The following is a 23,690-nucleotide window of genomic DNA, read 5'->3' as shown; positions in this document are numbered from 1 at the left end:
CCTGTGTCCGCCCCACTCCCCAGCTTACGGAGAGCTGGGGGCAATCGGTCCCACCAAGAGAGTAGATGCTGCTCTTCCGCCTACTTCACTGATGGTCTTAAGAATCTGGTGAAAGAACAGATGTAGGTGTGTTTTGTATTTCTTAGTATTGTGTTCTTGGTATTTCTCAGATGGGGCAGCAGAGGCCAAGGAGGTTAGGAACTTTCCAGGGATCACAAAGCCAGTTTACTGGAGAGCTGGGGTCAGCATTTTGGTCTCCCAGGTCCCAGCACCCAATGCACTCTCATTCAAAGGCCAGCCGGGCCCCTCCATGGAACTGCCCACCCTTTAACTTTCTAGAAGAGGCATGTTAACAGACACTGGCTAAATGAATTATCTGTACATTTATTCAGGATTCAGGTGGGTATTGAACATAGATCCAGATGGGAAGGAACGCCTCTTTTCTTCTTCCCTTTCTCCTCAATTCTCTCCTCCCATCCTCCCTCCTCTTTTCTACCCAGATGATAAGTAGCATGAGGTCATCCCAACATTTGGAAAATGTATCCTCTCACCATTGCTGACTTCGGAGTATTTCCTTGCAGTATATTTTTTACTTGCTTTGCCTATAGTTTTACTTTAAAAAACCCTCTTATATTGTGGTCTTTTCCCCATATAATTAATTTAAAATACTTGGTAAATATTCTTTTTTTTAAAAATTATTATTATTTTATTTATTTTTTTAAACTTTTTATTTATTTTCTCTTTTTTACATCTTTATTGGAGTATAATTGCTTTACAATGGTGTGTTAGTTTCTGCTTTATAACAAAGTGAATCAGTTATACATATACATATGTTCCCATATCTCTTCCCTCTTGCATCTCCCTCCCTCCCACCCTCCCTATCCCACCCCTCCAGGCGGTCACAAAGCACCGAGCTGATCTCCCTGTGCTATGCGGCTGCTTCCCACTAGCTATCTACCCACTAGCTATCTACCTTACGTTTGGTAGTGTATATATGTCCATGCCTCTCTCTCGCTTTGTCACAGCTTACCCTTCCCCCTCCCCATTCTTAAAAATATTTTTTTGAGTGAATGGATGACATCTTACTTAGTCCCAGTAACTGGACACTTTGGCTTTTTCCAGTTCTTTGCAATTATAAACAGCACTCCAGAAACATCTTTGTGCATAAATATTTTTTATATATATATATATATATATGGGTTATTTCATTCAGATGGATTCCTGGAGGAAGAATTATTAAGTCAAAGGCTCTGCATATTCAAATCATATTTAAAGCCCCTCTGAAAGATTATTCTTTAGAAAAGCAGCTACAGGGCTTCCCTGGTGGCGCAGTGGTTGAGAGTCCGCCTGCCGATGCAGGGGACACGGGTTCGTGCCCCGGTCCGGGAGGATCCCACATGCCGCGGAGCGGCTGGGCCCGTGAGCCATGGCTGCTGAGCCTGCGCGTGCGGAGCCTGTGCTCCGCAAGGGGAGAGGCCACAACAGTGAGAGGCCCGCGTACCGCAAAAAAAAAAAAAAAAGAAAAGCAGCTACATTTCAAGTCAGGTTGCAAGGTAAAATCATACCATTGCTGGTTCATCCTTGAAAAATCCTTTAAGAAAGCCCCCAATTTGGAGAGTGACATGAAGTTGGAGGCTCTCGATAGCTGGTCCAACACAGCCAGCTCTTCCTTCTGGTGTAGGGACAGATGGCTGTTTCTCTGGCAGTTAAGTAGTTGGTGTGTGTTTAGGGACCACGCTGTACATGAAATACCAATTGTTAAACACCAGGGTGGTCATCCTCACAGCAAGATGCTCACACTGCGAGAGGCGGAGGGTGTGTGGGGATTCAGATTCAACTGCCCAGACCCTTGCCCACAGGGGATGGGGGACTGGCACACATTATTTCGATTGTTATTTCTAGGATTCCCTTTCTCCTCCAACTTGAGTATTTTAGTAGAATTTGCATTCCATTAATGGATTCATAGATCATGGGATCCTGCTAGACTTTCTTAAACCCCGAGCAGTACCTAAATGCAGCTGGAAGGTCAGGGAGGTCCCCAGTTTTCTGCCCATTCTCAGCAGCCCACTCTGGCTCTGTGGCTAAACATCAACTTGAAGTCTTTGGGGCAACGGGCACCTGGGATGGGAACGGCTGGAATTCTGTGTGTCTCATGTTTTTCTCTTTAAACTCAGCTTCCTTTGTGGGCTAGAGGGGAGGGAACACAAAGCTCTTTGCATCTGTGTCTGCAAGTTGCCTGGAACATGAGTTACCATGAAAGCCCTCATCCTGGCAGAACTGATGTCACCCAGCTGTCTGGCCAGGCCGGGCTTCTCTGCTGGACAGAGCAGGAATTCACAGTGTGGCCATCACAAGACCAGTACGATGGGGCAGACCTGCCAATGCGCAGGGGGCTTAGGTTTTCAGGTGCTCAGTCTATTTTAGTGAAGAAAGTTTGATTGGATCATGGCCACGCGTGTTTGTTCAAGTAGCGTCTGTGGCTGCTGCGTGCCACGCGGCAGAGTTGAGTTAAGTAGATGTGATGGAGGCCATATGGCCCCCGAAGTCTGAAATATTTACCATCTGGCCCTTTACAGGAAAAGTTGGCTGACTGCTGCCTTACCCAAACGTTGGCCAGGCCTTGGCGTTGGATGCTGAGATGGTCGCCATCTCGTGTCGGTGATCCATCACGTGGACTCCGGGTCTGAGCCCCGCCCCAGAGACAGAGGGCTGGGCACTGCACCGCGGACCTCAGGCTGCTCTGCTAAGTGCTCACCCCCCATGCTTGGTCCTCCCCTAACCTGTGCTCCCCTGTCTTCCTCCCTCGGCCAGCATCCACTCGAGCGTGCTGAAGGATGAGGCTGAGCCCCCTGCGGTCGGGGGGCCCCAGCTCCCCGAGGTCAGCCTGGGCCGCTTGGATTTTGAGGTGTCCGACTTCTTCCTCTTTGGCTCGCCCCTGGGCCTGGTCCTGGCCATGCGGAGGACGGTGCTGCCCGGACTGGATGGTGGGTATGGTGCGGGCTGGGGTCCAAGATGCCTTTGGGTCACTAGGCCACTGTGTGAGGGCCTGGAATTGGGGAGAGTGGGGGCGGGGAGGGCCACGGAGTTGGGGTAGATGAAGAGAGAGGTGAGGAAGAAGAAGGAGGGGTCGGGGGGGAGGAGAGTGGGGCAGTTTCCCTAGATGGGCAAAGGTGAGGCAGCTCCTGGTGGATTTCGCTGTCCCTGTCACATGCCCCAGACTGATTTGTGCCCCCATTGTCCAGTTGTCATGCTGTCAGGGAAGAGAAGCCCTATTGCCCCCAACCCCTCCATCCCCAGCGCCCAGGCAGGCCCTCTGCAGCCGGGTTGGTCTCACTGCCCCCTGCAGATGCCCTGCTCACCTCAGTGCGTTTGCTCTTGCAGTCGCTGCAGCCTTCAGTGCCTTCTCCCCATTCCTCTAAAATACACACGGAGGTGATTTGCACCAGCAGATGGCTTAGCAATGACTCTGAGGATATAAGAGGCTGGAGGCACCTCGGAGAACAATGGGTCAAGGATTCTCGAATTTCCTTAGCACCAAAGTTTACCAACAACCTGCACTATGGAACAGATAAAAAGTGGGGGGGGGGTCTGCTAGAAGTGGGGAGAGGAGGCAGAATCCCACGGCCGTCCTTAACGTTGCTAAGGAAACCTAGGGCTCCCTGGATGCTGGACTGTCCAGTCCTCTAAGAGGGACAGGGAGGTGCGTTGATGAGCTGAAGCCTCAGTGGAGACACCTGCTGGTCAATGGGAGAAGTGTTCTGTCAGCTCTGGCAAACTAAGAAGTCTACTTACTACTGGGCCTGGGAATTGAGCGGGCCGAAGGAAGGGGTGCTGATCCTGACCGAAAGATCCTAGGTCCGCTTCATAGATCAGGTAGCAACTAAGTGGCAGCTAGAAGAATTTAAAGGCGTTTGCCCAGTGGAAATAGTGGAGGGCGTCCTGCTAGGAGGAGGGGCAGCTTGAGCAGAAGCACAGAGAAAGGAAAGCAGCAAGCCTGGCTGGGGAGTCACTGACGTCCACCATGGCTGTAGTGCTGGGCGCCTACAGCGGTGCTTCTAGGTGGGGCAGGTTGGCAAGGCATTGAAGGCCAAGCTGAACCTCATGGCTTTGATCCTGTTGGTAGCAGGGAGCCATGGCAGGTTCTTGAGCAGAGGAGTAGGCTACTCAAAGCTGCAGTCAAGGGAGCCTCCTAGGGCCAAGGGAGCAGGTGCTCAAGGGGCTTCCCCCATGTATCCTCCCACTTCCCACCCCCACCCAGGTTTCCAGGTACGTCCTGCCTGCAGTCAGGTCTACAGCTTTTTCCACTGCGCAGACCCCTCTGCCTCCCGGCTTGAACCACTGCTGGAGCCCAAGTTCCACCTGGTGTCGCCTGTCAGCGTGCCCCGCTACCAGAGGTTCCCGCTGGGTGACGGACATTCCCTCCTCCTTGGTAGGCCCTCAGGAGTATAAGAGTGTGCTGAGCCGGAGGCTGGGCCCCAGCTAGGAGGTGCCCCAGGACACCCTCTCTGGTCCAGCCCCTCCAAGCTAGTCAGCTGTCAGAGTTGACTAGACTCACCTGAACAAGGTCTATGTGCTTGGTGCGTGGGGGGACAGGAAGACAGCTGACTCACCTGCCTTCCGAGCAGCCCACCTGTGTGAGCACCTGTTCTTCAGGAGGCATCTTTGGGCTCTGCCCCGTGACCAGCTCCCATGGCCGGGACCAGCATCATACTTGAGTTGTCAGACCTGATTGTAAGTCCAGGGATCCATGCTGAGTACTATTCCTAGAGCCCAGCCTGGACTCTGGAGGGGCAGGGCACGGAGTGGGTCACCCTGGAGGGCTTCATGGAAGAGGGGACCTTCAACCAAGGCATTGGACAGGTGGAGAAGAGCTGGAGGATGGGGGTTGGAGAGATCTTCTGGGTGGGGGGAACATCAGGAGCAAGGGCAGGTGGGTTTGGGGGAGGGCCAATGGCCTCCAGGGCTTAAGTGGGGTGAGCCAGGCATGGACCGGGGTGAGGCCAAGGGGAGGCCTCTATTGGACAGTCAGGGGCTTGGAGATCAGAGCCTTGGCTCCGTACCACAGTTCAGGAAGTTTAGCCAAGCCTGTTCATAGATTTGGGCCAGGTTGGGGGCGGGGGCTGCTGTGCACGTGGCTCATTCAGGATTAAAATCCAATTTACCGGGCTTCCCTGGTGGCGCAGTGGTTGGGAGTCCGCCTGCCGGCGCAGGGCGCGCGGGTTCGTGCCCCGGTCCGGGAGGGTCCCGCGTGCCGCGGAGCGGCTGGGCCCGTGAGCCGTGGCCGCTGGGCCTGCGCGTCTGGGGCCTGTGCTCCGCAACGGGAGAGGCCGCAGCGGTGAGAGGCCCGCGTACCGCAAAAAAAAAAAAAAAAAAAAAATCCAATTTACCCCCCTTCCCCCCATTTCAATGGAAACTTAATTTCCAAAGTCCTCTTTTGTCAGGAGTTTCCGTAGATAGAAGGGGCTCTAAAACCTTCCCACATCTTAAACTGTGTCACTCTCTGCTCAGGGCATCCCCCTGCCCCCAGGGGGCGCCCTCGCTCCCAGGCTGGAGGCCCCATTCATTTCCAAGCTCAGCCACAGTCCTCTGTGGCTCAGGGAGGAGTCTGATACAAGAGTACATGGTAATGTGCCACCTGTGACCTCAGCTGGTGCTCTTGAGGCAGTGTCCCAGACGCGCCCTCGGCAGCTCTACCGGGGCTGGACGTGATGGTTGGGACCCTGACTCGTGCCTGCCTAACCCATGGCTTGGAGGAGGTGAAATCTGACTGCATACTATGGTGAGGGGGTCCCGTCAGGCCCTGGGGTAAGAGGTGCCGGCTGCCCGCTGGGCAGGTGAGGGAGCAGGCCGGGCTCAGCCTCCCGCCCAGCACGGGGCTGGCGCACACGGGCAGCTTCATCTGAGGCCCACCACTCGGCCTTGACTGTGAAATTCCCCCTCCAGCTGACGCCCTGCACACCCACAGCTCCCTCTTCCTGGAGGGCAGCTCCCGGGGCAGCCCGCCGCTTCTGGAGGCCCCTGCCTCACCCCCTCAGGCCCCGAGGTCCCAGCGCCCGGGGCGGAGGATAAGCCAGGGCAGCTCCCACAGTGAGAGCTCGGAGTCCTCGGACAGCCTGGCCCCCGTGGGCACCTCCCGCAGTGAGTGAGGGTCTCCCGGGCCCTGCCTGGATTCGCGGGAGAGGGAACCCTCCTCCGGGTGGCCGCTGGCCCACTGCCGGGGCTGCTGAGGGCGGGGGAGGAGGGGAAAAGGGAATCCAGACCGAGCTCTGACCTCAGAACTGTGACCTCTGACCCTGGACAGGGGCCCTGACCTCTGACCGTGGACTGAGATGTGACCTTGCCAGGCCTCGACTTAATCCCAACGTTCAGTTTTCCCCCTGGGAGTCCCTGTGAACAACAGCCCTGGGATGAGACTGTGCACGTCTCCATGGGTCGGGCCCCCATCCTGGGGACCCGTTTGCAGCACGCGTCCTGGGGGAGGGGTGGGTATGCGAGGGGGCTGGGGGGTCGTTGAAGGTGGAGGAGGACTGGCACATTTCCCAGAGCTCATTCTGAGCCGAGCGCTCTGGCCCCAGACTTGTGCCCCGAGTGGCACATCCACCCCCTGGATCCGGGCCCCGGGGTCCCACGCTGCCCCTTGGGTCGAAGCCCCGGGCAGGCCGCTCTGACCTTGCCCCCCTCTTGGACCCGCAGTCACAGCCACGTGGTGGGGCAGCAGGCGCATCGACTACGCCCTGTACTGCCCCGACGTCCTCACCGCCTTCCCCACCGTGGCCCTGCCTCACCTCTTCCACGCCAGCTACTGGGAGTCCACGGACGTGGTGGCCTTCATCCTGAGACAGGTACTGTCGTCCCTTCTTGGGAGGGCCCGTCCTTCTGGGGAGAAGAGGCTGACCTCGCGGGCCACGTTGGACACTGGGAAGGCACCGAAGCGCGACGAGTGGGGGGGTGGCCTGGACAGACAACGGTTTTCCTAAGGAACGCTGGCTTCTGGCCAATGGCGTGGTACTTTCTAGAAAATTAAATAGACACCACGTAGGAGAATGTACCTATGTTTCAGCTTGGAGACTGGAGTCATCATGCCTGTTCCCCTGCGGGTCTCAAGGTTCTCGTCTCTAAAATAGGTGGAGAGAGAGGCCAGTGACTGAGGGAGAGCCTGCGGGGGGTAGAGGCTGGGAGGTGAGGGTCGGATCACATGCACCCTCCACGGCCAAGGTCAGAGGGGGATTTTATACTGGGTCCGATGAGAAGCCACTGCAGAGTTTTGAGCAAGGGAGAGATACTGATATTTTAGAAGGAAGTCCTGTGGCTGCTGCTTGGAGGGCAGGAGAGCAAGCGTGAGGCCCCGCTATGAGGCAAGCATGGGATCCCAACCTTGAGGTGGCGGCTTGGGCTAGGAAGCCGGTGGCGGAGGTGCCGAGGAGCTGCCGGGTTGGAGGTGTGGTGACAGGACCTGCTGACGTTCGGGCTGCGAGGGAAGGAGGGGGGGCGGGTCCCACGAATCCTGGTTTCCACTCGATTAACTATGGTGACACCATGCCCTAGGGCTGGGGGAGAGTGGGGCTGGGCGGGAGGGGATACTGAGTCTTGGGTCTGGACCTGGGAAGATGAGATGCCTGTTAGATGTTGGGAGGGAAGGTGAGTGGAGAGTCTGGAGCTTAGCTGGCTTGGAGATAAAAATGTCGAGTCATCAGAGCTTGGATGGCATTTAAAGCCAGCGATGGGTTGCCCTGCTTCTCACACCAATTCCCGTGTGTGGGTTTTTTCCCCACACCAGGCAAGTCTCTGACCTCAGCTGGGTGTCCTGCAATTTCACTCAGTTTTGACATTATCTACCTAGAGATAGGGCAAGATCCCACAGGTTAAGGGCTCAGCCCTGCAACTGCCCGCCCCTCCCCCATCAGATGTCAATCTTCAGGTCGTCACTTGGGTTTCTCTCTCTCTCTTTTTTTTTAAACATCATGAAAAATTTTTTTCTATATTTTTTTTTGGTTGCGTCAGGTCTTAGTTGGCGCATATGAGATCTTCACTGAGGCATGTGGGTCCTTTCGTTGCAGCGCATGGGCTTCTCTCTAGTAGTGGCATGCAGGTTTTTCTCTCTCTAGTTGTGGCACGCAGGCTCTGTAGTTTGCGGCACGCGGGCTCTCTTGTTGAGGCGTGTGAGCTCAGTAGTTGTGGTGTGTGGGTTTTAGTTGCCCCACAGCATGTGGGATCTTAGTTCCCCGACCGGCGATTGAACCCACGTCCCCTGCATTGGAAGGTGGATTCTCTACCACTGGACCACCAGGGAAGTCCCTCACCTGGGTTTTCTGACTCACGGGCTATAGAATGGAGGTTCCAAAGATCCTCTCCTTGGATTCAGTTAATTTGCTAGAGTGGCTCACAGAACTCAGTTTATTTACTAGATTACTGGTTAATTATAAAAGGATTTTTATAAAAGGAACAGCCAGATGGAAGAGATGCAAAGGGCAGGGTATGGGGAAAGGAGTTGGAGCTTCCATGCCCTCTCTGAGGGCACCACTGTCCCCAGATTCCCATGTGTTCACCAACCTGGAAGATCTCCAAATCCCATCCTTTTGGGTTTTTGTGGAGGCTTCATTACATAGACATGATGGATTAAATCACTGGCCTTCGGTGATTGAACTCCAGCCTCCAGCCCCTCTCCCCTCTCTGGAGGTGGTGATGTGGGGCTGGGGCGGGACTGGAGGTGGTGATGTGGGGCTGGGGCGGGACTGAACTTTCCAACCCTCTGATCACAAGGTTGGTTCTCCTGGCAACCAGCCCCATCCTTAGATGCGGTTCAAGTCACCTCATTAACATATCAAAAGACACCTTTGTCCCTCTCACTTAGGAAATTCCAAGGATTTGAGGAGCTTTGTGCCAGAAATTGGACAAAGACCAAATACATACTTCTTATTATAAATCACAATATCACAGATACCGAGGGAGTTACTGTAGATGGAGAAGTTCAGGGAGGAGTCCTGGAGCTCCTCTGAGGAGAGAGGAAGAGCCACCGAAGGGAACGGGGGAGGACATCCCTTGAGGTCGGAAGAGGACCAGAGTGGATAGACGGGAGGGGGCCACTGAGTTGGGCAGGGTGGAGGTCACAGGGCCTTGGCAAGAATGGCTTCAGGGGAGACACAGGGTCAGAAGCCTGCCTGGAGTGAGGGAGGGGAGAAGGCAGCGGGGGAAGTGGAGACAGTGCAGGGCGAGTCTTCTGTGGACTTTTGCTGTCAGGGAGGACAGGAACGTGTGATGGTTGTTGAGACGGGTCCTAGGGAGGGGCGCTATGACGGCATATTTAGATGCTAAGGAGAAGGATCCAGTAGTGAGGGACTAGCCAGCGATGTAGGGTTCAGAGGGGAGCTGGCTCCATTATGTTCTTGAGGAGGTGGGTGGGGCTGGGAGGGACCAGGGCTCCAGCTGGCCTTCAATAAGGGTCATCCACCGTAATGGGGGAAGGCAGAGAAGGGGTACAGACGCAGGTGGCTGTTAGATTTGGGTGTCGAGAGCAGAGGCTGCTCCCAGGCCAGAGCATTTGAGAGACAGTGGTCTGGCCCCAGCCGTCAGGACAGGTGGGCAGAATGGTAGGTGCTGGGGGCTCTCGGCCTCCTGAGGGTCCCAGGCTGGGAGGTGGGGAGGCCTGGGGGAGGGCCTGACTGGCTGCAAGCTGGAGGGCCCTGACACTGTGGGGAGGAGGGAGAGGGGTCCAGATGGCCTGACCCGGAGTCCTGCTGGGCCGCTGATCAGGTGATGCGCTATGAGAGCGTGAACGTCAAGGAGAGCACTGGCTTGGACCCCGCAGCACTGAGCCCCGCTAACCCCCGCGAGAAGTGGCTTCGTAAGAGGACCCAGGTCAAGCTGCGGGTATGTGCTTGTTGGAGGTGCCTACGGGTTGAGGCTGTGGTCTCGGGGAGGTGGGTCTGCCCCCGGGGGCTGGGGCATCCACACGGCGGGGAAGGGCTTTGGTTCGCTCCTCAGATCTCCGTACTCGTACATGCTGGGATTCAGGCTTAGAGGAGGCCCCCGGGGCTGCAGTGGAGGGGGAGGGGGGAATAGGTGAGATGGGGAGCTGGTTGCCCGTGGCCTGGCTCCGCAGGAGCACCATGGGTGGGGCTCCAGGGCACTGGGGATGGTGAGGAGATGCCAATTGTGGAGCAATTGCTATAGGCCAGGCCTCTGTAGATGTACCCAGGGGTCCGAAAGAGTCCTACACACAACCACGGGGCTCACAGCCCGGTGTGGCATTTGCCATCATATAGAGGGAGGCACAGATTAGGAAGAAGATGAAGAGAAGGATTGTCGGGGCAGGACGTGCGGCGCTTCCCTGAAGAAGCATCATCTCTGCAAGGTATTGACGTATGAATAGGAGTTCGGTAGACATACATTCATTTACTCAGCAAGCGATGGTCAATACCCACTGTGTTCCAGACCCTTTGCCAGGCAGTGGGGCACAGGGATTTACAAGCACAGCCACTGCTGTGGTGGGCACTTGAGTCCTGTGGGAACATGAGACATGTACCCCAAGAACAGTCCTAAATGGTACAAGGTGATCAGTGATCCATGAATCAACTCTTTTTTTGGTAAACATATTTATTGAGCTATAACCACATTTTATACAATTCACCCACTTAAAGTGTGCAATTCAAGGTATCTTAGTATATTCACCGATGTGTGCAGCCATCATCATGGTTAATTTTAGATCATTTTCATCACCTGCAAAAGAAATCCCTTAACCTTTAGCTACCATCCCCCTCCCCCAGCCCCCTACTGCCACCTCTAACCTTAAGCAACCACTAATCTACTTTCTGTCTCTATAGATTTGCCTATTCTGGACATTTCATATAATGGAATCATACAATATGTGGTTCCTTGTGTCTGGCTTCTTTCACTGAGCACCTTTTTCAAGGTTCATCCACGTTGTGGTTTTTGTCAGTACTTAATTCCTTTTTATGGCATCTTTCCATGTGTTTATTTCCATGAATGAGCTCTTCCCTTATCAGTATTCTTGTAAGCAGGCCTGCATCTCCCACTTGACTGAGGGTTTCCAGGTCAGGGTCCATGACTGGTTCCTCTCTGCATCCCCAGAGCCCAGCTCTGGGACCAGTGCAGATGAGGTGCCTGCAAATGTTTGTTGAATTGAATTAAAATACCATGGGAATTGAGAGGAGGTAGAGACCATCTCTGGGGAGTCCACCAGTGCTTCTTGGAGAGGACAAAGTTGAGTCAGGTCTTAGTGGATGGCCTGGAAGAAGGAGGCAGGGGACCAGGGATGCCATAGAAAGTGGGGGGACCAGTGTGAGCAAAGGCCCAGAGGCGTCTGCAGAGCCTGACCTGAAAGAACCAGTGGGGCTTCAAAGGGCGGCAGCAGGAGATGGGACTGAAAAGATTGCCCAGCAAAGTTTTGATGCCAGGCTCAGGATTTGTACTTCATCCCAAGGGCCCTGGGGGGTTAAAAGATCTGTGCTTTATAAAGACGGTTGATCTGCCACGGGGAATGTTTTTGAATAAGGGGGCTCCTTTAAGATGCTACTAGCAGAGCCCAGGTGAGAGGTACCTGGGTGTGGGAAAAGACACAGATGTGGGTGGTTCTGTACAGATAGAGTGGTTGGGGTCTTGAAGCCAGGCTGGGAGTGGTGGGCAGCTGGGGCCAATGTAGGCCTCTGAGCTACGGAATGAATTGAAACCAGACGTGAAGAAGGATGGGGATGCTGGGATAGTTAGAGACAAGTGACGCAACGTCCAGCGTTGCTCCAGAATGATCTGGAGCGGGGTGGGGGAATCCAGCCAGGGAAGAACAGAACCAGAATGGCTGTGACTGGTTTCCGGCCACACGAGACTTCCTGCACTGTTTTCTCTACTCTTGACATTTAAATCGCCCACGAAGCAGAGACGGATGGTAAACGGCTACTGGATGTGAGTCGTGATGAGGAAGGAAGAAGTGAAGGTGACCCTCAGTTTCCAGCCTGGGGGTCTAGAGGGATGCCAGGCTCTGAGGACTGGCTGTTACCTCCGGGCCATGGGGAGAATCAAGAGCGGAGAATGCTGGTCTGCAGGAGCCCAGGACTCCTTGGAGACAACGTGAGGGTCTAAGGGTCTGTTTCCCTCGTGGATTCCATGGGGACACATCTCGGAAACTCTAATGAGGTTAATAGGAAGGAAGGCAATATCTGGCAAGTGCGCATCCCTCCGGCTGACCCTGGGCTGACGTAAGGAAAAAACCAGGTCAAGTCCCCTTGCAGAAGCTGAGCTGGTTTCTGTCCTTCCAGAATGTCACCGCCAACCACCGGGCCAACGACGTGATTGCTGCCGAAGACGGCCCCCAGGTCCTGGTGGGGCGGTTCATGTACGGGCCCCTCGACATGGTGGCCCTGACCGGGGAGAAGGTACAGAGAGGCTGGGCCATCCCCTCCTGGGTACCACATGGCACGTGGGGTGAGGGCTGCGGAAGGCCTGGCTGCACGAGGTGGGAGACGCTCACGCAGGTCAGGGAGGGAGAGCGGGGGTGAGGGGTGGACTGGGTGCCTCGGAGAAGCTGGTGCACCTGCTGTGGAGAGAGGAAAGGTGGTTGGAGCCAGGAACTAGCATCGGACAGGACCCCAAGCCCTGCTGTCTTGGCAGAGAAGAGCTCCCAAGCCCAGCCCCAGCCCCCCAGCCTTCAGCGATTCCCCTGGTCCCCTCACTGCCTGCAGGTGGACATCCTGGTGATGGCAGAGCCTTCCTCCGGCCGCTGGGTGCACTTGGACACGGAGATCACCAACAGCAGCGGCCGAATCACGTACAGCGTGCCGCGGCCCCGGCGCCTGGGGGTCGGAGTCTACCCCGTGAAGATGGTCGTCAGGTAAGACCCAGGGAACATTCTCGTGCTTTCACCCAGTTCCTTGGCCCTGCCAGCCAGGCCCGTCCAGAAGATGGGGTCCTCGAGGTACTGTCTTTTGGACCCTGTCCTTGTCTGCAGGGAGAGAGGAAAATGGGATGCGGTCACAGCTGTAGCATCAGGAGATGCCATCCAGGTTCTCTCTCAACCTGGCCCCGACTGAGCTCTGACCCCGGCTGTGGGCTGACCTTGGCCTCAGGCTGACACCCGACCTTGAGCGCACGGCTGGCCATATCTTTCAGGGGCGACCAGACATGCGCGATGAGCTACCTCACGGTGCTGCCCCGGGGCATGGAGTGCGTGGTCTTCAGCATCGACGGCTCCTTTGCGGCCAGCGTGTCCATCATGGGAAGCGACCCCAAGGTCCGGCCGGGGGCAGTGGATGTTGTCCGGTGAGTGCTCCCTCCCTGCAGGGGATGTGTCCCCCGGGGCAGGGGCCAGCAGCCCTGGGGGTTATGGGCCCGGAGCCGGGAGTCCTGGCTTCACCTCCAGGAGTAATACTGAGGGCCCTTGAGAAACTCGGATGCCCTCCCTCCCTCCCTCTCTGTCTTCCTCCCTCTGTTTATTCTAACGCTGTCTGAGCATTCTGTGCAGCGAATCAGGCCTGGTCTCTTGCATTCAGATCCCAATCAGGATAAAATTGGTGTGTTCTGATTACCGGTTGCTATGTAGCAAATGGCTCCATACTTAGCAACTGAAGATCATGCTTTATTATTCTGTCACGTCGTTGACTGGGTTCTGCTTGGAGTTTCTCACGTGGGGTCTCTCCAGAAGTGGCAGTCAGGTGGTGGTCCAGGCTGGGGGTCATCTAAGGGCTCCACGGGGCTGCTCCAGTTCAAGATGTCCGAGATGGATGATGAACTCACGTGTCTCGTTCCTCGGCTGGGGTGTCTCTCTCTCTCTCCATGTGGCTGTTCCATGTGGCCAGCCAGGGGGTCTCAGACTAGCCAGACTTTGTACCTGGTGGCTGACTTCCACCATGGTGACCAGCCTCCTCTGGTTCCTAGAGACCCAGCTGGAAGCTACAAGCATTCTTAGGACCCAGCCTCGGAATTCAGTGTCCTTTCCACTACGTTCTATTGGTTATAAGTGAGGCGCAGGATCGAACCAGATTCGAGGGGAAGGGACCACATAAAGGTGTGAATGCTGGGACACGTGGCTCACTGGGAGGCCATCTTTCAAGACTAGCTAACACACAGGGCTAATCGAGAGATTGCAGCTACTACAGCTGATTGGAGAAAGCAGAGCAGACTTCCTGGGGCAGGTGACATTTGAGGCAACTCCTGAAGGATGGATATATATATATATATATATATTGCAGTCCATGCCATTGTACAAATATTAGCACATGCAGAAAGACAAAAAGAAGAAAATACAAAACTGGTTTTTTGTTTTTTTTTGTTTTTTTTTGGCGGTACACGGGCCTCTCACTGTTGTGGCCTCTCCCGTTGCGGAGCACAGGCTCCAGACGCGCAGGCTCAGCGGCCATGGCTCACAGGCCCAGCCGCTCCGCGGCATGTGGGATCTTCCCGGACCGGGGCACGAACCCGTGTCCCCTGCATAGGCAGGCGGACTCTCAACCACTGCGCCACCAGGGAAGCCCACAAAACTGGTTTTGATAGGCCAAGAAGGTGACAGGCAGGGAAGAACAGACTATGTGTGGGGAAGAGGTGGGGCAAGTTTAGGGCCATTGGATGTTGGAGGCCAGGTTGGGACAGGGCAGGAGGTGTGGCAGGAAGCACAGATTCCTAGGGCTACTGTACTGCTGAGAGAGGTGCAAACGGATTTTTGCCAATAGAAAAGCAAAACAGGTACCACTTTAGTCTCTCCCTCTCTCCCTGCCTCTCTCCCTCCCCTCTTTTCTGAGGCTGGCTCTGGGCCAGGCTCTAGGCTGGGCAGTGATGCAGAAAGAGATCCTAGTTAGAGGAGATTCACAGTCCAGTGGAGAAAACAAGTCATGGGCATGAGAAACCGTACTCCAGGACTCCAAGTGATCAGAACACCAAGAGTGGGACCGATCCCGGGTCCTGGGAGCTCTTGGGGACTGGGTCAGGGGACTGCCCTGCATCACGCCAGCAGCAGTGGTCACTTTGGGGAGAGAAAACTAGTCTGGCTCGAGGACTCCTATGAGACTGCTCACCTCAAGATGCCCACTGGCCTTGTGGAAACGGGCCCTGGACCTGCTCAGTTCAGGGGTCGACCTCCTCCTTATAAGCCTGCGTCCTTCATTCCCAGTATATCTTCTCCAAGCCCCTCCCAAGTCAGTGTCCCCCTCCCACACCTGGGAAGGGGAGGCTGTGGTCTTTCCTCTCTGGGGGACGGTCCCATCGGGTGCCCTCACCTCTTCACATGGGCTCCTGGGGCCGCTGCGGCGCTCTCCAAACCTTGCTAAGCATCAGAAGCTGCTTTTTATAATCACAGATCACTGGGTACCCTCTCAGAATTAACCAGAACTCTGGAGGTGACACCTGAGCCTGTGCATTCTTACAAAACCTCCCCAAATCTCTCAGAGCATCTTCCAGTGTTTGGAAACCCCCAATCTATGGTGCCCAGTCAGTGGCTAGCGCCACAAAAGCCTGCAATCAGGCCTGGGCTCATCTGACATCTTGCAGACAGGATCCCATGTCAACGGAGAGCACTTGCCCACTGTGAGAGCACAGAGAAGAGAGAAGCAGATCCTGCTTGGAAAGCAGGGAAGGCTTCCTGGAGGAGGTGGCCTTGAAAGATGGGGGCATGGGAACATAAGGAGATGGAGCCACAAAGCCTCTCTAGGGCAGGGGTCTGCAGCAGAAGAGCACAGGGCTTGTCTGGGGCAGCAAAGCAGCTCCATGTGGCTGGGGAGCTGCCATGCTCAAGGGCAGAGTGTGGAGGACCACCAGTGCAGGGGGGCCTTGCGACCTCAGGGCACCGGGGAGCCAGGAATGGCTTTAGGCAAAGGAGTAGTGGGGTTAGATGTGCAATTTACAGACATCACCATGGAAACAGTACCAAGGATAACAAGAAAGTCACTGCCAGGCTTGTTTGGGATGAATTTATTTCATCCTTCAGAAAACCCTAGGTGGTAATTGTTGTTGTTATCCCCATTTTACAGATGGGGAAACTGAAATCCTGGGGGTGTTAAGTAACCTGCTTGAAGTTGCACGGCCCAGGTTGGATTGGAATTGGGGGCACTGGAGGGAAAGGGGCCTCCCAGGAGGGTTTTGTAGTGGCCCAGGAGAGCGATGGGTCCTGAGCTAAGGCTAAGAAGTGGAGTTAAAGTGAGAGGGTGGAGTGAAGGTCCTGCCGGGTAGAATCAAAGGCTCCTTGATTGGAGGAGGAAGGATGCGGGATGGAAGGAAAGGGAGGAATCAAAGGGGCTTCTCTCGCTCCAGAAACTTGAGTGATGATGGCGCATCACAGAGGAGGGGACCCAAGCAGAGGGGGCAGGAGTGGGGGGATCATTTGTGTTGTGGGCATGTGGTTGGTGCCTGTGGGCCATCCGGGGGAGATGGCCAGGACTCACAGGGCTCAACTGGGCGTGCGGACTTCAGGGTGCCCCCTTGTTTTCCCCTAGTGCTCCTGGGAACAGCCCCTCCGGCTTCTGGGGCAGGGGGAAGTGGGGAGTGGGGCGGGCTGCTGGGCAGGGGGTGGCCCGCACGGGGCGGGGCTGGACCCTGCAATGCCGTTTCGCCAGGCACTGGCAGGACCTGGGCTACATGATCCTCTACATCACGGGGCGGCCGGACATGCAGAAACAGCGGGTGGTGTCGTGGCTGTCCCAGCACAACTTCCCACAGGGCATGATCTTCTTCTCGGACGGGCTGGTGCACGACCCGCTGCGGCAGAAGGCCATCTTCCTGCGCAACCTCATGCAGGAGGTGAGCGTCCCGGCTGGGCAGGGCTTCCTCCACCGCCCTCCCCCTCCCCCTCCCCTCCTCCCTCAACCCGGGGTGGGGGGGCCTCCTCCTTTACCCCACATCCTCCGATTGTCCAAGCGGATGCCCAGTTTGCAAAGCACATTCACGTGCACCTCATTGGTCCTTTTACTGCCCAGCGAGGTGTGTCTTATTATCCCTCCAGGCAAGTGAGAAAGGTGAGGCTTAGGGATGTGCCCAGGCTCTCAGAGTCACCCTTTCATCCTTTATCGTCTGACCCGAAAGCCTAAACTCGTCTCTGCATCTGGTTATCCCTTCAACAGACACTTAAGTGCCTAGTGTGTTCCCTCCCCTGTCCTGGGTGTTGGGGATGCACAGAGGCAAACAGAACTCGGGATGTCCTAGAACTGTGATTTTCACTGTGTGCCCTGTGGCACAGGGTTCCCTGGGACCTCATTAGACATGCAGAGTCTCTGGCCCCCCTTGGAGACCTACTGAATCTGAAACTCTGGGAGGGGGGCCCAGCAATCTGTATTTTAACAAACCCGCCAGGGGATTCTGATGCTTAGAAAATTTTGAGAACTGCTGATCTAGAGCTGGGGTTGATAAATCATGGCCCAGGGGCTGGCTGAATCTGGCCCATGGTTTTTATTTGACTTTTGAGCTAAGAATGGTTTTAATTCTCTTACATGGTTGGGGGAAAAAAATCAAAAGAAGATTAAGGTTTCATGACGTGAAAATTATATGAAAGTCAAATTTCCATGTCCATAAATAAAGTATTACTGGAACACAGCCATGCTCATTTGCTTACGGGTTGTTTATGGCTGCTTTTCAGCTACAATGGAATAGTTGAGTAGTTGCAACAGAGTGCAAAGCCTAAAATATTTAGTATCTGGTCTTTCACCAAAAGAGTCTGCCAATCCCTGATCTACAGGAAGAAAAACATGGAAATTGATAGTTTACTGGTGGGTGATTAGAAAAGACCCTTTGGGAAAACAGAGGAGAAAGGACCTAGCTTTGTCTGGAGAGGCCAGGGAAGGCTTCTAGGAGGTGGTAACTTCTGAGCTGAGTCTTGAAGCATGAGTATGAGTTTGTCCGGTGGCCAAAGAAACAGCATGTGCAAAGGCACTGAGGTAGGAAAGAGCCTGGGATGTTCTCAGAGCTGCAGGTATTCAGGATGGGGGTATGTGCTGGATCAGATTCAGGTCAAGTAGGGGCTGAGGTCCCCGAAGTGATCAGGGGCCTGGGCTGGGCAGGCCGTGAAAACCTTAGAAACTGGGCAAGACCATGGACTCTCTGCTGAGGGTAATGGTGAGCCATGGAAAAGCTTAAGGCAGGGGAGTGGCAGTGTCTAATTTGGGTGGTAGAAAGATCGTTTTGGCAGCTGTATGGAGAACAGATTGGCGGGAGAAACGAGGGGCAGGAAGGCCAGTTGGGAGGCTGTTGCCCAAGCAAGAGACAGAAGACCAGAATCCAGGTGGTAGTCGTGGAATGGAGAGAAAGGCATGGACAGGCAGGAGAACCAGAGGGCAGAATTGTCAGGACAGAACTGGCCTCCAGTCCTGGCCCTGGATTGTGTCAACTTGGCCCTCAATTTCCGGTCCACAGAGGAGCACTTTGCCCCACTGTTCGTAACCTACGGATCGTGCTCCTCACGTGGGGTCAGCAAATCGTGGGGCTGTGATTCACAGGTGGAGCCCGTATCAGGCTTTCGGTGCAGGGGGTGGGGCGGGAGGGGAGGCCACTGCAGGGGGTGGTTCCTGATGCAGGGTGGACCCATGACTTGGAGTCTGTCAGTGTGCAGATAAAGGGTCCCCCAGCAGTGCTCCCTGGGGGGACATCTGGGAATCCTTTGTGGGGATGCGCTGGGCCCCCCTCCCTCCATCAGCTGCCCTGTGTTTCAGTGCTTCATCAAAATCAGTGCGGCCTATGGCTCCACGAAGGACATCTCCGTCTACAGCGTGCTAGGCCTGCCACCCTCCCAGATCTTCATTGTGGGCCGGCCCACCAAGAAGTATCAAACCCAGTGCCAGGTGGGAAGCGGTGGGGCTGGGGGTTGGGGGGTGAGGGAGTGGAACCAACAAAAGTGGGGGGGGAGGAGGTTTATTCCAGTGTTTGCTCCTTCAGTCATTTGTTTGTTCCTTCCTTCCTTCCTTCCTTCCACAAACACGACTGGGTACCTGCTTTGGGCCAGGCCCTGCGCTGGGTGCAGGGGAGATCCACGGTGGAATAGGATGTCATGTCATCCAGTCTAGTGGGGGAGATGGAAAAATTAGCAGACAATAACAGTGCAGTGTGGCAGGAGCCATAATGAGTGACAGGGAGCACAGAGGACTGTGGGGTCCCAGAGAGGAGCAGCTAAGCCAGACTCGGGGACAAGGTTGGTTTCTGGGAGTTTGAAGGAATTGTCCAGGAAGGGCCTGAGGTTGGAGGAGCCTTTGTGACAGAGGCAGCAGCAAAAGCCACAGTCAGGAGACGGCAGAGCACATGTATATTATGGGAACTGCAAGTGACTCAGCTTGGCTGAGTGTGATGTGGGAGGGAAAGGGAGAGAGGGCTGGAGCAGCGGGTCCTGGATGGCCTGTGTGTCTCGCCAAGCTGGGACTCTACGGCTCTGGAGTGAGTTTGTGATTCAGAGAGATCCGTCAGGCTGCAGGTGGAAGGCGGGTCAGAGGGAGGGGAGGGAAGCAGTGGCAGGGCGGTGGCAGGGCAGAGAAGGCCAAGGGTCTGAGAGGCACTTCTAAGGCAGGATGGGTTGGATTTGGTAACGAGGGGATCAGACGCATGGGTCGAGAGAAAGGGAAAGTCAAAGATGACGCCCGGTTTCTGACCTGGGTGACCAGGTAGGTGGTACCATTACTGGGATTGAAAAGCAGGCGACTGAATGGAAGGCGATGATCTCTTTGGGCCACGTTGAGTGGGAGGTGCCTGAAAGTGACCAGCGCAGGTGGAGGGGCAGAGATGGTGGGACCTCAGAGTGGGGACCGTTAGAGCAGGGCTTCTCAACTCTAAGGTGCACACAGATCACCTGGAGACCTCGTTTAAATGCAGATTCAGATTCCTAGGCCTGGGCTGGGGCCTGACATTCTGCCCGTCGAGGGTCCAGGTCGTGCTGATGCTGTTGATCCACGGCCCACACTTTGAGTTAGCAAAGGCTCTGAGGACCTAAGGAGAGGGAATGGCAAGAAGCGCAGCTGCGGGGCCAGAAAATAACGAGGTTCCGTGCGGTGGAAGCTGCAGGAGGGGAGAGGGAGACTTACCTTCGGGGGATTTTAGTGAAGGTGACAAGGATGGGAGCTTCACCCCATCAGGGATCCACGGAACTCTGGCGTGACCCGTGGGTACAGACAGAAGCGCTCAGTTGCCCAAAGCCAGGCGGGGAGCCTTGACCGGTCATGGGCTCCCCAGGTCCCGGAGCAGCTGGGTGTTCCGGGGAGAGGGCGACGTTGGGGTGTGGGGAAGGGCAGGACCACGGCCCGCCTGCCCCTCTGGCCTGACGCCTGTCCCCTCCGCAGTTCCTGAGCGAGGGCTACGCCGCGCACTTGGCCGCGCTGGAGGCCGGCCACCGCTCGCGCCCCAAGAAGAACAGCTCGCGTATGATCCTGCGCAAGGGCAGCTTCGGCCTCCACGCGCAGCCCGAGTTCCTGCGGAAGCGCAACCACCTGCGCCGGACCATGTCGGTGCAGCAGCCCGACCCGCCCGCCAACCCCAAGCCCGAACGGGCCCAGAGCCAGCCCGAGTCCGACAAGGAACACGAGCGGCCCCTGCCCGCGCTCAGCTGGGCGCGCGGGCCCCCCAAGTTCGAGTCGGTGCCCTGAGGGCCAGGCTGTGCGCAGAGCAGGGGGGCCCCAGCGGGCTGCCTTCTCCCCGGCAGACACAGGCCTTTTCCTGCTTTTTCCCTCCCGTGTCTGTCCAGCAGTGTCCGACCAGCGAGGGGGGCAGGACCCTGCCTGGCCTTGGGGGGCTCCCTGGGCTGCGAAGGGGTGAGATCCAGGGGTCTCAGTGCAGTCGCTGCTGCTCCGTCACGCCTGCAGCGCAAGCCCCAGCTAGGGTGGATGTTTGTATAATCCCGGGGGCAGGCCTGCCCGGAGCCGGAGTGTTTGACAAAGTCGACCATCTTTCTGAGTTCCTGAGGCTTCCACAGCGATGCTACGCAGGCCCTCACGGGGGGAGCCCCCAGACCAGGGACCAACAGCCGCTGGCAGGTACAGCTTCTTGGCTGCCTGCTGGAGGGTCGAGTGGCATTTGTGTCCGCCCTCCGTGTGACGTCCCGGGTCACCATCTTGGGCCTGGCTCTCCTGTGGCAAAGTGGCCACGTTCTGGGAGTGAGAGGATGTCCCCTGGGCTCATCCTATGTTTGAGTCGTTTGCCCACGGCCCTTGGGGGGCGGGGTCTGGTGCTGACGGTCTGTCCTCCTGCAGCTGTCCATTGTCCCCTCTTTCTTGTCCTCAGTATCCTCACCTTTCTCCCGTGGCCCTTGAGGACAGTTATGCCTCTTCCCGGAGTCCTGCCTGGTGCCCTCCCCTGTGAGGCTGTGGCCCTGGGTTCTGGCCTAGCTGGGCTGGCTGTGAGCCCTCGAGCCTGTTGCTTGCCCTCTCTGGGCCCTGCCTGCCTTCTGTAATTGGAGGGGTCTCCGCAGCTGAGATGGGTGGGAGTTTCTGACACCTAGGCTGTCCTGCACGTCTGCCTTCCGAGGCTTTTCAGGCCTGAGAGCCTCTCAGAGTGCCAGGTGATCTGGACCTTCCTTGCAGACTAAGAGAGGGGCTGGGGCGGTGGCGGGGGGCGGCAAGAGGGAGCCGCCGTTGCCCCATCACTTCAAAGGAAGCCCCTCTGTGGGGTTGCTCGGAAGGGGTCCCTGCTCCATAGAGAGGTTTGCTTTGCACTGATGTCCAAACCTGGTGTCCCAGGGACAGAGACATTCCCCAAAGGGCACTGGTCGGGCTCCCCCTCCCCAGCTCTGCTCAGAGTGATTTCTCCCTTTGGCTCCTGGAAGGCGTAACAGCTGAGGTCCCAGAGCTCCGGGGGTTCATGTAATTTTGGCTCAAACTGTTGTGTTCTCTTCCCTTCCCCCTGCCACTCAGCTTGGTTTGGTGCCCGTAACCTCCTCTTGGGTCATGCCCTGAGGTTGGCAGGGCTTGGCTCTCCTGGGGCCCCTCAAATTCTGCCCAGGCCTTCCTCCTGCTGAGCCCCTGGCCCAGGCGTTGGTCTCCTGCACTCCCCGCCCCGCTCCCTGGCCCAGACCCACACCTGTTGTGTTGGGCTACCCGGGCTGCCTCTGAGCCCTCCGGGCTGTCACTGAGGCTGATCCAGCTCTTGCAGCCGAGGCTCTGGGTCACGGGCCGGGCTGCCCAGGCCCAGACATCTGTATACCCAGCAGGCACCTGTGTCAGCTCAGTGTCGCTTCTGCTGTCTACCTCTTGCAGGTCCCATGTGGCCAGTGTCCTCCCCAGGGGCGGGTGCTGGTGGGGGCAGCTGGCACCGCTGTTGTGAATCAGCCGGTAAACTCGACGCGCCGCTGGGGCTGGACGGCTCCGGGCTCCCAGCCCCCACCCCTGCTCTCCACTGGAACTGGTTCTTCTCCAGCCTGCCAGCTCCTGTTCCACTTCCAGCGCCGCCTCTGCGCCCAGGCCCAGAGCTGCTGGCAAGTCTGCTGGGGAGGGGTGATCACCCCCGGCTTCCTCTCTGGTCCTGCCTCCTGGCGGTTCGCAGCGGGCCCATCCCTCCTTTAACATTTCATCCTTCTTGGCTCTCCGTGGAGCAGCAGCTCATACGGCACAGCCACGTCAACTCCAGTCCTTCCCCTCCTTTCCAAAGCAGACGCTGCATTACACTGGGGCAGAGTTGGTCTGCTTCTCTGAAATTCCATCTCCTTTTTGCAGAAGCCACTGATGTGTGGCTCTCAAGTGATGAAATAATTAGCGTGAGATACTTCTCCCCCAGTTAGAGTCCCTTGCCCTTTTTTCTGAGAACCCCAGGCTGGGAGCAAGAGATAGCAGGGACCCTGAGGAATTTGAAGTCCGTGGGAGCAGGGTTCTGTGCTTGTGGGGATCGGAGCCGGGATGTGGGCCCCAGCAGGAGGGCCCGCACCCCTTCCCTCGAGCTCCGGTTTGGGGCTCTGACGACTTGCACCTCAGATGCTGAAGGTGTACAGTGAGATATGGTGAACACAGCGTTCTGGGAGCTTCGGTTGGTGTGTGTGAATGTGTGTATTTGGAGCTCTGTATAGTGATCAGACTCGACTTGTTTCAGTACTGCTTTCACAGCAACTCTGTAACCAACGTGCACTTTCTCTGCTAGTGGTTTGTTTGATTTCCTCCTTCCAGTTAAGTTGGAGAAAAACAAAGAACCAACTTGTGTCGTTCTCCGGGGGGGGTGCCACTGCCTCTCTTGGAGTACTTCTGTGACCCCCAGTCTGGCTGTTTTCTAGAGAATCCTTCCAGCTCCGTGTGCCTGCTCCCCAGGAGCTGGAAAACACATCTTCCCGCCTGACCAAAGCTCCTTGTTCCTTGCGTGGCATGTTTGTTCTTCCTAGTTTGGGGTGGGGGGCGGCTGTCCCGGCAGAGGGCCTGCCTGCAGCCTCCCCTGCCTTCGCCCTGTTGGGGGTTCAGGGTGCATCTGTAGCCAGGGCCTGCTCTTCCGGCCTCATGGCATTTTTCTAAAGATCTCAACTCCTCTCTTAGGCTCCGCAACAGATACATTAAAAAAAAAAAAAAGTTAGACTCTTTCATGCATTTGGATAAAGGGCCCTCCAGTCTGGGTGCTGGGCCACAGAAAACCAACATATTTGAACCCCAGGATTCCAGACATGGGTGGGGTGTGCTCCCTGAAAGAGGGGAGGCTGGAACTCATGGGTTTTAAACCGTACTTTGACGGCTTTGGAGCGCAGACCCGCGCCCCGGAAGTGCCCTGCCAGCAAAACGTGGCGCCGATTGTTAAATGAAAGGCAGCCCCCCAGGCAG

At 56.3% G+C, this 23,690-nt stretch overlaps 1 protein-coding gene across 1 annotated transcript in view; it reads left to right on the top strand.

The window, feature by feature from the left end:
- Window positions 1-20,549, top strand: part of PITPNM3 (PITPNM family member 3) — a gene marked incomplete at its 3' end in the record, with an annotated part of 86,011 nt that extends 65,462 nt beyond the window's left edge. The window contains exons 10-20 of the mRNA XM_079725270.1: window positions 2,812-2,984; window positions 4,259-4,429; window positions 5,944-6,138; window positions 6,694-6,842; window positions 9,751-9,867; window positions 12,270-12,386; window positions 12,693-12,841; window positions 13,120-13,269; window positions 16,551-16,734; window positions 18,636-18,764; window positions 20,247-20,549. Of these exons, the coding sequence (XP_079581396.1) occupies window positions 2,812-2,984; window positions 4,259-4,429; window positions 5,944-6,138; window positions 6,694-6,842; window positions 9,751-9,867; window positions 12,270-12,386; window positions 12,693-12,841; window positions 13,120-13,269; window positions 16,551-16,734; window positions 18,636-18,764; window positions 20,247-20,549 (1,837 nt within the window). The remainder of the gene's footprint in view (window positions 1-2,811; window positions 2,985-4,258; window positions 4,430-5,943; window positions 6,139-6,693; window positions 6,843-9,750; window positions 9,868-12,269; window positions 12,387-12,692; window positions 12,842-13,119; window positions 13,270-16,550; window positions 16,735-18,635; window positions 18,765-20,246) is intronic.
- Between the last annotated feature and the right edge of the window lie 3,141 nt (window positions 20,550-23,690).

This window comes from Hyperoodon ampullatus (genome assembly GCF_949752795.1).
Source record: "Hyperoodon ampullatus genome assembly, chromosome: 19".
Lineage (NCBI taxonomy): Eukaryota > Metazoa > Chordata > Mammalia > Artiodactyla > Ziphiidae > Hyperoodon > Hyperoodon ampullatus.
The sequence above is the reverse complement of the archived record's forward strand: the minus strand, read 5'-3'. Positions and strand labels throughout refer to the sequence as shown.